This window comes from Nannospalax galili, unplaced genomic scaffold (genome assembly GCF_000622305.1).
Source record: "Nannospalax galili isolate Female #2095 unplaced genomic scaffold, S.galili_v1.0 scaffold675, whole genome shotgun sequence".
NCBI classification, from domain to species: domain Eukaryota; kingdom Metazoa; phylum Chordata; class Mammalia; order Rodentia; family Spalacidae; genus Nannospalax; species Nannospalax galili.
Window position 1 is genome coordinate 960,365 of NW_008337205.1, and position 13,165 is coordinate 973,529.

Here is a 13,165-nt window from a genome sequence, read left to right on the forward strand (position 1 = left end):
ATGCAGGGCAGGGCAGGTCTCTCCCCCAGAACCCCATAAGTCCCTCAGCTAATTCCCCAAACTCTTCAGATCTGTGTTATGCAGACAGTATATCTGAGGACATAGGCAGGTGGGCTAGTAAGGGGGACTCCCTTCAAGCCCCTGTCCTCACTGCCTCCCAACCATCTGATGTTCACTGGCAAGAGGATCATGGGCTTGGGGGGGGGGGGTGTCACAGCAACAACAAATCTACCTGAGGCTCAAACTGAGGTCTCAGGCCAAGGAAGGACCAGGTTCCACAAGGTGCTCCCTGTGGGGCCACCCATCCTGGTTCCCCTTCCATCTCCAGCTACTCCGTGCCCCAGGCCCATTCGAAGCTCTTCTCGGGCAGCCCCTGGACAGAGGCCCTTCTGAGATCCCATGTGCCCTCCTCGTAAATTGATCTCACTAAATAGAAGAGTTTTATATCTAACACAGAGCTGTGTATAGATACCATGGAATAAACCAAGGGCTTAGATCATGACCTGCCAGTGATCAGTGCCCAGGAAATGAGACAAGAAGTGGGTAAAAATAAAGCCCCCTGTCCTGTCACCAGCAGACATGAGCTGGATACAAGTGGTAGATTCTGTCCTGTGAGCAGCACGTCCCTTCCCTTCTGTGTTCCTTTTAAGTAAGATCAAAGCCTCCTAGATCCAGAAGTGGGAAGGTAAGAATCAGAGGCGAGAGTAGTATTCTAAGTTAAAACTAAATCTTGGATTCAATCTCAAACACCTCAAAAATAAAATCTGCGGGGCTGAAGAAATGGTGGTTAAGAACACTTGATGCTCTTCCAGAGGACCTGAATTCAGTTCCCTGCACCTACTTCTGGTGACTCACAACTGCCTGTTAACTCCAACACCTTCTTCTGGCCTCCATGGGTACCCACACACAGATACACATAAATAAAAATAAATCTTTAAAAGTAAATAAAATGTGCACATTAACTAATTAAAATTATACCCACTCCATCTCCAACAAATATAGAAACCTACACACATACACTTTTTATGGTTCTGGAGGTTAAACCCTGGGCCTCCCATATGCTAGGCAAGTGTTCTATCCTCAAGCACCAATCAAAATGTCAACAAAATCCCCCATGGGAGGGTTGCCAGGCGTGGTGACACATACCAGTACTCAGGAGCCTGAAGCAGGTGGATCTCAAGGCTAGTCTGGTCTACACAGCAAGTTCCAGGCCATCTGGAGCTATAGGGAGACCCTGTCTCAAACAAACAAACAAACAAACAAACAAACTCATCTCCTGACTTTAGTATCATCAACCTTTTGCCCAGGTAGTCAGTGAAGGGAATTCCTGACACTTTCCCAAACCCCTTGTATGACACCAAGAAACATAGCCTCTTCCCCTCACTGCCTCCCCTTCCTCCATGCTGCCCCTACAGCAGCAGGCCTGTCCCCATCAGTCCATCCTGCCCCTCTCAGATCCCCCCTGGGGCCTTCACTTCCCCAGTTCCATGTGAAGGCTTGTACAGCCAGACAATGATGTCACTAACACAGAACTATACAAGGTAGGGCTTTCTTGAGCTGATGAAAGCAGAGACGCCACACACAGGCTATAAAGGCCACGGCTCTGAATGGGGCTGGCCAGGTGTCAGTCCTGGGAGAAAGCTTGTGGATGGGCTGGTGTGACACATTCCACAAGCCCCGACAGCCACTGAGCACTTCTTGCTCCGGGCTCTCTCTGACATGTGTTGGATTCTGACAACTAGACAGCAAGTGTTTTCCCTGTTCCTGTGGGGAGCGTCCTCCCTTCCTGGCTCTGAGTAGACTCAGAGAACAAATCTCTGCTATTAGACTGTTCTAATTCTATTTTTAAAAAGGTAGATTTTTTTCTTTTAGGAGCCAGGGGTATAGTTCAGTTGGTAGTGCTTTGCCTAGTATGCATGAGGCCATGGGTTCCATTTCCAGCACCAGGAGGGAAAAAAGATTTGTTTTATGTGCTATAAACACAACTATGTACATTTGAACCAACATATACAAACAAGAAAATTAACAAATGGAATACAAATTAAGCATATTCCTTCAGAAGGCTCTCAAACATAGACATTTTAGTAGAATTTTCCTGCTTTCTACGATGTTAAGAGCTGGGTTTGAGATGGGATATAACTTAATGGTAGAATGCTTATCTGGCATGAGCAACATCTTCAGAACCACAAGAAATTAGAAAGCCAGATGTGGTGGCATTTAACCACTAGCACTCTGGAGCCAGAAGCAGGCAGATCTCTGTGAGATCAAGGCCAGCCTGGTCTACATAGCGATTTCCAGGCCAGCTGGGGCGAAGGGAGACCCCGTCTAAAAAACAAAATTAAGAAAATAAAGAAGAATCAACTTTACATCCTTAAGCTACCTAGTTGGGAGTCCCACAGCACAGCCCCAAAAAGCTGTCCTGAGAGTGGTTACAGGCCTCAGGCAGCATTTGCCAACTGAGCACAGCCCTAGGAGAGAGGATGTCCATACATACACATGTATAACACAACGTGGACAGCAGGTGCCTTCAAAGTTGGGATGGTACCAAAGGAGAAAGTCAGCGCTCTCCAGCCTCTCCTAGAAAGCCCAAACTTGGCCATCCTGCCCACTCCCCACCATGAGATAGATTCCCAGACTCTTCCTTCAGCCTTCCTGGGGCACCAGACAACAGAGTCATCAAAGACTCCTCCGGGCCATCCAGTCTGCTTCCGCTACTCCTCCTGCAGAGAAGTGGGGCAAAGAAGAAAGGAAGGCATGCAGTGAGGCTCAACCCTGGGAAGGGGAGAGGGAGCCTCACCCAGAACATCCCCAGATAAGCAAGAGTCTGGGTTGCTGCTGTTGGAGTGAAGGGTTTAGGTGCAGTAGAGACAGAAAGCCATCAGCAGCTCTGTCTGCCAGCCTGGGGAATGTGGTCTCCATTTGGTGCCAGTGTAAGCTGCTTTGTGTGTTTATGGACAGGCACGACATGATGAAATCAATGGTTTGGGAAGATTCATCTGGCAGCCTGTCTGTCATGGACTGCGACCTGCTTCTAACCTGCTTCTAACTAACAGTGTTGAAAAAGGCAAAGAGTATACACCTGTGTCATGTGCATTAGAAGAAGACATGGATCTTACAGGCAACAGACAGGCTCCAAGCTGAGCACACACACACAAGCACACACAGATTTCATTAAAGTATCAGCACGTGTGGGACGACAGCCTAATTGCACAGCCATACAGAGCCATGTACAACAACTGCAAACCTGACAATGACCTTCAACCAGAAGCAGCAACATCCTTTGCCAATCCCATGCCACACTGACAAACTGCACTACCAGGACTGAGAACAGGGGTGGAGGAGGAGAGATGACAGCTTTCCCGCTATAGGACAGCCACCTTCAGGTGACACTGAACCACAGTATGGCAGAGCGGGTGCAAAGTATGGCTCTGCTCACTGCAAAGGTTGTGGCTGACCGAGTCACCTGCAGAAGGCAGCTCAAAGCAGCCAGGTTTCCTGTCTGACTCCAGAATCCCCACCCTTGCCTACTGAGCAGAAACAGGATCCCAACTTGAACCTGTCTCCCACTTGGCTGGAGGGTCTAAGAGCACGGGTTGTTGCGAAACCAGACACTGAGCTCTGAGGCTGGCTTTGGTGAAGGCTCCTACGGTCGTGATTTTTCTGTTTCAAAGCAGCATGGCTTGTGACACAGAATGTGACTTAGAGCTCTGCTCAGAATTTCTGTTGCCATTTCTGGATGCCAGAATACTCAGCCTTTCTCAGCCTTTTCCCCTGGAAAGGTCTGTGGCCCTTGGCAATGAATGTTAGGCCAGAACTGCAACTACACAGGTTCAAGTTCTAGGCCAACCATCATGGTGAAAAACACAAAGAACATAGCCCTATAATTGCAGTACATGAAGGTGGAGACAGGAAGATCGGGAGTTCACAGGCATTCTTGGCTCAATAGTCAGTCCTAGGCCAGCCTGTGCTACATGAAACCCTGTCTCAAAACATAAAACAAAGCCAGAGGCAGTGTCATATGCCTTTAATCCCAGCAATCAGAAGGCAGAGGAGGGAGGATCTGTGTGAAATTGAGGCCAGTCTGGTCTACATAGCAAGTTCCAGGCCAGCTGGAGCTACAGGAAGCCCGTCTCTTAAAACCCAAAACCAAACCAAACCAAAACAACCAACACAAAGTGGCGGGTTATGGCAGTGCACACTGGTAGGATATGCTGAGGCGGAGGGAGGAGGATCAAAATAAAGTATTAGGCCAGTGAGATGGCTCGGCAGGTAAAGAGCACTTGCCATGCAAGCCTTTGGACCTGAGTTCAATGCCAGGAGCCCACAGTGAAAAGAAAGAACCAACTTCTAAAAGTTGTCCTCTGACCACCACATGGACCCACACATGAGCACAGGCATGAATGCATGCATAAACACACATACACATACACACCAATAATAAAAATAAATGAAAAAAACTGTAAATATTTATTTCACCAGTATCTGCCATGCCTTTTGGAATGATGCAAAAATGATGACTGGAGCAAAAGAATATTGCTGTCTCCAAGGAGACAGTGAAAATCTTTTCCAAAACTCACCCCCCCAAAAATTAAACATTCAATTCCCTCAAGCAAATTTAATTTTCATTTACATCCTTTCTTTTAAGAATCTCAATGTAATGAAGCTCTACTTAGTTTTTTTAAAAAAAAACAAAAAAACAGTTGTCATAACACAGAAAAGGACAGGCTTGGCAGGGCAGAAGCAGGGCAAGAAGTGACAGGCAGAGGTGACAGCTTCAGGCTGCTCTGCGCAGACTGAGGGCGGCTCCCCAGTAGCCCTTCCTTACCCAGCAGCCCCCAGGCCTTGCTGAGGTTTGCAGCTCCAGGCTACTGAAGACAACAGTTTGCCTTCCAGGCCCCACGAGATGGCAAGGCACTTGCCAGCAAGCCTAAGGACCTGAGGACCTGAGTGCGAAACGTGGGACCCATGTGGTGGAAGAAGAAAACCAACTCCAGCAAGTTGTCCTCTGACCCACCCCATACTCCTATAGGCACACACATACACTAAATAAATAAATAAATAATTAATTAATTAATTAATTAATTAATTAATTAAAGTTTGCCTTCGGTGTCATTTACTAAGTTTTTAAAAACTTTTATGTGTGTGTATGTCTGTGTCTATGTGTCTGTGTGTATCTGTGTCTGGTTCATGGACACGTGTGTATGCAGGTACCCACAAAGAGGCCAGAGAAGGAAACAAGGTATCTTCCTCTAGCCTCTCCACTTCATTTATTGAGACAGGGTCTCTTACTAAACCTGAGGTTCACAGGTTAGGCTGGCCTAGCTAGGGAGCTCCTGGGATCCAACTGCCCAGTGCTGGGGTTCCAGGCATATTCTACCAAGCCCCGATTCTACATGGGTCTGATAGCTTTCACAGCCAGCCCTCTTACACTCAGTCATCTCCCCAGCCCCATTTACTAACTTTCATCAAATTACTTTAACCCATCCCTGAAAATAGGAAAGTAGCAATAAACCAAAGAATTCACAGGTCCCCCCCCCAAAAAACAATTCAGTAATGGCACCTAAAATGAGTTCACACACTTTTGAGTATCAAAAAAAATTAAACTATGTTAAAAAGCAAAACATGTCACAATTTATTAGAGGGAAAGACCTGATTAAAGAAACACAACCTTATTTGTAGGAGGCAAATGGGAAGAAGCTCTTGAGCTGTGGGGTTTTTTTTTTCCTTTGCTTTTTGTTTCTGTTTTTGAGACAGGAATTCATGTAGCCCAGGCTGTCCTTAAACTCTCTGTGTAACCAAGGATGACCTTGAACTTCTGATCTTCCTGTCTCTGATGGGATTTACAGGTGGTGCTGGGGATGGAACCCAGGGCTTAGTGAAAGCTAGGCAGACACTCTGCCATCAGCAGGCAGACACTACATCCTCAGCCCTGAGTTTATTTTTTTCATATGCTGGGTGGACAGGATTTGAATGTCTTCCATCTAGCAAAAAGCTGTCAACACCCAAATAAATTTTTAATGACAGTACGAACGGCATTCTGCTGCTCGCCATTTCGCAATGTTCACTTAAGAAATAGCTAATTTGTCCATTTGTTTCTCCCTTAACCAAACTTGGGAAGCCTTGCAACCATAGACAAGTTTTTTTTACAATGCTAACTGTATTTCCTTATTGAGCAAGTACAGCCCAACAGAACAGGCCCCATGCCCGGCAAGGGGCACTCAAGGTAATATAAGAACCAACCAGCTACTTAGCAGTTCAGAGTTGAAGTGCTGGTAATTCCCCCCCAGTGTTAGCTGCATAAATCACTAACACTTAAGCGCATCCTTGATTTCCAATGAAGGTGGATAGGAACAGTCTGGGTTGTACTCCAGTGCCTTGCCAAGGTGTGGCCTGCCTTGCTGGCACTGCAGGCTCAGCTCACAAACACTTCAATGGCAGGAAGCAAGTCCGAGTTTTTCTCAATGTAAATCTACATGCCTTCTGCAGTGTTCTTTCCCCTTAGCCTTCTGTCTGACTGGCTTTCCTCATGGTAGGAAGACCCGACAACCCCCCAAAATCCCCACACCTCCATGAGTAGAATTTCTACCAATCCCCCCAGGGGAGGGTGGCAACCCTGTGATCCCAGAATACTCTCCAAACTCCACATCCTCTATATCCCACTTCCCATAGCCCAGGGCTCTATTAAACACAAAACTCTTGCCAAATGCCTGGGTCCTCCAACAGAAAGGACAAGACTTTGGGTGAAAATGATGAAATGGACAGCTTTTATTTTCCATAACTTTTTTTCTGTGCTGGGACAGAACCTTTTGATTCTCATATGCTAGGTAATTGCTCTATACCTCCCACCCCCACCCCACACACCAGTCCTAAAATTCTTAAAGACTTGCTCAGCTTGAGATTCCTTAACTGTGACACTTAATGTGAACGGGGTATAGCACAAACACTTTCTAAATCTAAGTCACAACCCAAGGGTTTCAACATGCTTTGGGTACAGCACAGGTGAGGCCAATGGCTCAGGTTCCCCTCAATTCCAGTTCCCCTTCAGCAAGAACACTCCCTTCCCTGCCGGACACTGTTTCCACCAACTTTCACAGAATCCAGCTTAAAAAGAGAGATGGGGCTGGGTATGGTGGTTCATACCTGCAATCTTAGTATTTGGGAGACAAGGCAGGAGGATCACTGTGTGTTCCTGTCAATAAACAAATATAAAAATAAAACATAGCTCAGGAAAGCCAACAACTCCAATGATCCTTAGAAAAATCCATTGCCTACACACACAGCAAAACCTGATTTGGAACACAGGCCAAAAGTGCAAGTGGCTTTGAAGGACACATCCTGAAACTAGGACAGGAAAATGCCAGTTCAGAGGATTGTATCCTTAGTATTTTATTGAAATACACCACAAATCAATTTAATTTTGTTTAGGAGTTACAATGAAAGTTTCTAGGAAAGATAACTTCTCCCTGAATCCAAATCACTATCAAGCCATCATGAAACCTAAACCTAAACAACTTTGAGATGGGACGTCAGGAGTGTATTCACAATTTCTTTGCTATGTAAGTTAAACAAAAATAACACAGATATAAACTCTTTGTCCAAAGATGCCATCAGCGATTCTATTTCTCCTCAACATGGCTAGTACGCCCAGGTAAACAGTAGGCTGTGGGCCTCCCTCCAAATAGCACCGGCAAAATACACAAGCTGCAGCAGTGAGTGTCCTTACGCTTAACTATGGTCAGACTCCCGCACAAGAGCCCAAGAGTTCCACCTGTTTCCAATTAGATGCCAGAACTACTGGAGTGTTTAAACTACACTCGCTTGCTACTTACACAAAACAAGTCTTCTGGGTTTTTTGAACATTTTAAATATGTTAAAATAAGATTAAGGGTCTAGCTTAAACAATCAGAGGCAGGGGAATTTCAGTTGAAACCAAAACTATTTCTTCTTGCGGCAGCGGCGATAACCCAGAGCCTCAGACTAAACAAATAAACGAAGTAGACACATTTTAGCCTCTGACAATGACTAATAAAAATTAGATTTTTCTTAGGAAGGACAATTATATTTTTAAAGCTACGTATTAAATTTCAAATAGGTTTTAAAACAATTCTTAATATCACTCATGATCCCGTATAGCAGAATAATTACAGTAACCCGACATACCTGTCTTTTAAATATGTGAAATTTACTTGCAGAAACTATAGATGGGCAAGAATTAAGCCTAGCACTGTTGAGATTTTTCATAGGATGAAATTTCTTCAAAAACCATGTACAAGTTTCTCCCCAACAAATCGGTCCTTCTTCATTTCACTATGGTATCTAAACAAAACGTGGAATTGCCAGTCCTAGCCTTGTTTTCTCTACGACTTCACCATCAATGGAAAGCGCGCGCGCGCGCACACACACACACACACACACACACACAGGCAGGGTTCCCTTTACTGAACAGCAACAGAGAAGGGACTTTTAAAACAGCTATTAAGTGTCTTAGGCTCAGTGGGGTTGATGAGATGGCAGCTCAGTTCAGTGGATTAAAAGAGAAAAATCTGGGGCTGGAGAGATGGTTCAGCGGTTAAGAGCCCTGACTACTCTTGTAGAGGACCCAGGTTCTATTCGCAGCACCCACATGGGGGCTAGGAACCATCCTTGGCTCCAGTTCCAGGGGAATCTGAAGCCCTCTTCTGACCTCCGCAGCACTGCACAACACGTGTGCACTCACATACATGCAGGCAATACACTCATACGCATAAAATAAAAGTGATAAATAAAATATTTTTTAAAATCCCTAGGTAGTCAGGGATGTTTGCTTCCCCTTTCCAACTTTCCTGTGGTAGCTAACTATTGATAGGAGACACAAGACATCGAGGACCCAAGTCAAAGGGCCTTGGTGCACCCAACCGCATCAAGAGCTACTACATGTATTTTATCCTTGCACTGACTTGTGCCTTTCAAAACAAAAAAGAATTCGTTTCACCCAGGCAAAAGCTTTAAGCAACTGATAATAACCCTTCCCACCCCCAGGCTCTAAGATACCCATTTTAGAAGAACCAAGAAAAGAAAAGCAGGAGTGGCCCAGCATCATTTGTTTATTCATTATCCTATCAAAGGCACTAGCTGAGATATTTTAATTGAAATAATACACTTACTACAAAGAACAGTCTTGGGCTGCTAGAAACAAATCCTTTCCATAAGAGGAGAAAAGAAAACAAACCAGAAAATGGACTTGTGGCAAAAACTGAAATTGTTTTCTGATTTGAAGGGAGAACAATTTTTAAAGTTCACTTTTACAGATGATTCTTAAAGAGAAACAGAGGTCACACTGCAAGAAAAACACCCAAGGAATTCAGCCACAAGGCAGGCCCCAAAAAGTTCAGAGCCCTACTAAGCCGAGACAAGTAACAAGAGTTAAATATACGTCTTCTTTTCACACATGTATTTCAAAGAAAAAATTTATACAATGGTGCTTTCTTATTTTTTTAAAAAAAGTTTGGTTTTTACAAGTCTGGGGTAAGATCAAAACTTGTACAACTAGTCCTAGCAACACTAAAGCACTCTTTCATTTGGCAAGTCTAGGTTGGGGCCAATATTCAGAAACTCTCTTTCCAGGCATCCACTCCAGGTCCCAAGGCAAAACCCAGGGCATTTAAGGGATACAGGGACCTGCCAGATCTCCCCTAGACCCAATGGTCCCCAACTGGGATCAGTGCAATTGAGACCTGGCCTCTGTCCTACTGAATTCCTCACTAGGCTTGCAGGCAATTGTTTCCCTCTGGAACCCAAAAAAATCTCACCCCAAAACTCTGGTTCCCTGCCTATGAGAACAGAGAACCCTCAATTCCAAAGCTCTCCCCAGGGCCCAGAGAAAGGATCTGTGGGGCCTCATTCTTGACCTTTGCTATTCCAAGTTCACAACTGCTTCAACAGGCGTTCAAATATGTCATCAGTGGCATAGTTGAAACCACCTAAGGCCAAATCGTTATCTACCAAAAGGCAGTAAGGTAGAACAAGAAGGGAGCTTAAAGAAAGGTTTTTGTTTGGTTGGGTTGTTTTTTTTTTTTTTTTAAAGATCAGTATAAAATCCATTCATGTCAACTACAGGGGAAGCTTTCAATGGAGCCCTGTGGTTAAGTATCCCCATGAATACCTAGGAAAGCTAACCAGTAAGTGGGGGTGCTAATATTCACCAAGTTAATAACATCTAATAACTCCCCAGAAACCAAATCATTTTTTCAGTACTTCTTTAGGAAACACATAAAAAAGAAACTCCATTGACATTAAACTATGATGTCACATGGGGGGGGGTTAAAAATTAAGGTTTGTCACTTAAAACTCCATAACAGGTTTTACAGTAAGCACAGGAATTAAATTATGGTAAAAGGGAGCTATTTTTACTAAAATAGGGTAGACCAATTTATCAAAAAATGCCATTCAGCTGTGTTCATTAGGTTCAGGAATCTAATTTACACAATAGACACTTGGGGGTAAATCATTTTAGTCAATAAATACTGGAACTTCTTTAAGTTTTAATCTTATCGGAAATACATATTTCACATAGTCTTCCTAGTTAAGCGAGAAATGGGAGGAAATTTCATAACGACTATGAGTCTGCCTTATAGTCCTCACGTAGGCAAGAGCAGAAAAAAACAAGCACATCAATTACACTCTCCCTCTGTATGTTTTAATCCAACAGGCTTCATTTCCTACGAGACTGCCTGTGGAGTTCATTTGCTTCAGAGTCCTAAGGGTGCTGTGGGTTATCACCAGTCGACAGGGCTGGGGAATAGTTCACTCAAGTTCAAGTTCAAGCACACTTTAGAGTTGGAAGCAACCGCGGCTCCCTAGAGACACTGCAGGGCTCTCTCTCTCTCTCTCTCTCTCTCTCTCTCTCTCTCTCTCTCTCACACACACACACACACACACAGTGCAAGACTGCCCTGGGGCCCCTCTGAACCACAAGGCTGTCTCCCCCCCAGTGTCCCCAATGATCGCTGCTCTGCGGGCTCACTCGCCGCTCACCTTCAGCTTGGCTCCGGCCACGCACATCCACCTGGCAGAGTCCCGGGGCTGTCCAGGCTCCGCGAGTCCGGAGCTGGCACGTGCCGGGAAGACCCCGACGGCGTGCGGTTCTTCCAGATGAGGGGTGGCAGCCTGGATCGCGCCCCCTGGACACTGGAGCAGCTCGGCCGCCGGATGGAGAGCCCCGGTACCATCCCCTAGCGCCGATGGGGAACTACAACTCGACTCCCTACAGTCCATTGGGGGCCCCGGGGCTTTGGTTTCTAGAACACGGCGGGAGAAAGCATCTCCGAGCGGGCCAGCGGCGCGCTCCATAGCGCCTGGGGCCCCTTTGCAGAAAGGACACGAACACACACACACACACACACACACACACACACACACACATACACACCCCCGCCGGAAAAGATGGGGGGCTGGAATGAAGACGACGGGTCACACCGAGGGGGTGCTCAGGAAGTCCCCGAGATGTCTGTCTGCCCCGATCAGTGACGGGGAAGGAAGAGCGCCCGGAGATGGGGTCGCACAGGGGCCTGCGCTCGGTGCAAAGTTGCAAGCACCTTCCTCCTCCTCAGGGGGCCGATCCTACACTCCACACGACCCACCAAGCCAAGTGTTTCCTTTTCTAAAACGCCCCCCCCTTAAGTCCCTTTGCAGGGAAGTCTCTGGGGACAAAAAGATTTAAAAAAATAAGGGAAGGGGGGACGGGGACAGACCCAGCTCCGCAGTCACTTTCACGCAGCAGGCACACAAAAGAGCGCGCAGAGCTTGCGGCTTGGCCCCGGGACCCCCACAAACCAGGGGAGGAGAGGGGGATAACTCGGGGACACCCTTCCTTCGGGGCACCGCTTGGTAAGTCCTGATTGGGATGATGGAAAAGGGGGGAGAAGATAGCGGAGGCTGGGCCCTGTGGGGACCGGTCTGGGGGAGCAGCTGGGGGAGGGGGGGAGGAACTGCGAGCCACCCTCCACTTGTGCACGACAAGCGCGGGGGGGGGCGACACCCGCCAGCCTTGGCTGCCGCCGCCAGCCGCCGGTGGCCGGTCTGACCCTCCCCCGGAGCCGGCGGCACCACAGCGCCACCAGCTCCAGCTCCGCCGCGCCGGCGGGGCAGTGGCGGCGGCTGGAGACAGCGAGAGAGCGAGGGAGAGCGAGAAAGAGCGAGAGAGCGAAAGAGAGAGCGAGAGAGAGAGAGGAAAAAGAGAAAGACAAGCCCTTCACCCCCACCAGCAACTCCCCACAAACTTTCCCCGAGAAAGGCTGCGCCAGGGAGGGTGCAGAAGGAAAAGGACTTTGAGTGGCAGGAGGATGAGCAGCACCCCGCAGCTCCCCTTCTCGCGCAAAGCCCGGCACCCCCTCCTTCCTGCGGTGTGTCCCCCACCTCAGGGGGTAGGGAGCGCGCGAGTTTCTCCCCCACTGATTTCCCCTCCGCGGGAAGGGAAAAACGGCCGCTTTACCCCCCCAAACACACACACAACACACGCTCCCTTCCCACGGGGGTCCCGCCATGGCGACAGCGCATGGGGTCGGCGAGGAGGAGCAGGAGGAGGATGGCGAACATCGTGCGGGAGGAAGACACCCTCGGGGGTGGAAGGGGGCAGACACCGGGGGGCAAAGATGTTGGTGGCGGCTGGCGGCTCCGGCGCCATCTTGGGCTGATCGATGAATTGAACAAAGAGGATCAATTTCTGATCAAGGCGAGTGATCCGTGCGAGCCGGGGAGCCCGCGCGAGTCGTCGCCCACTCGGCCGCGCTAGTCTCCCGGCACCCCGGCTCCTGCTTTTCCCCGGGTCGCCTCGGCACCCCCCAACCGGAGGCCACGGCAGCTCCAGAGTGTCACCCTGTGTCCTGAGGGAGGCCGCGACCGCCCGCAGCCCTCACCCCCCGGGCGCCCGGCCTGGCGCCGGCTGAAGCCTGACCTGCAGCTGCTGTAAATCAAAGCGCTTCCAATATTGAAACATCGATCCCACATTGGCCGCCATCTTGAGACATATTGAGACGGAGTGAGAGGCTGATAGAGAGGGGGCTGGAGTTCAGGAGCCGCCAGGAGGCAGCAGGCGGGCGGGCGCCAAAACCCGGCCTGGAGCCGGCCGCCGCCTCAGCCACGGCGGACGCGGACTCCTTCCTCCCCGCCGCCACCGCAGCCGCCGCCG

General features: G+C 48.2%; 2 protein-coding genes across 12 annotated transcripts in view; one reads left to right on the plus strand and one right to left on the minus strand.

Annotated features, from left to right (window-relative positions):
* The window catches only part of Cux1 (cut like homeobox 1), a 379,665-nt gene extending 366,506 nt beyond the window's left edge, over positions 1-13,159 (minus strand). For 5 of the 11 annotated variants that reach the window (XM_029563184.1, XM_008832298.2, XM_008832297.2 and 2 more), the window contains exon 1: positions 12,932-13,159. In XM_029563184.1, the coding sequence (XP_029419044.1) occupies positions 12,932-12,994 (63 nt within the window). In that variant the 5' untranslated portion in view covers positions 12,995-13,159. Of the gene's footprint in view, positions 1-11,013; positions 11,410-12,931 lie in introns of those variants that run through there. The other 6 variants (XM_029563181.1, XM_008832295.3, XM_029563182.1 and 3 more) reach the window with 2 other exon arrangements.
* The window catches only part of Myl10 (myosin light chain 10), a 146,862-nt gene continuing 145,419 nt past the window's right edge, over positions 11,723-13,165 (plus strand). The window contains exon 1 of the mRNA XM_008832300.2: positions 11,723-11,865. The gene's annotated coding sequence lies outside the window, so the exon portion shown is untranslated. The remainder of the gene's footprint in view (positions 11,866-13,165) is intronic.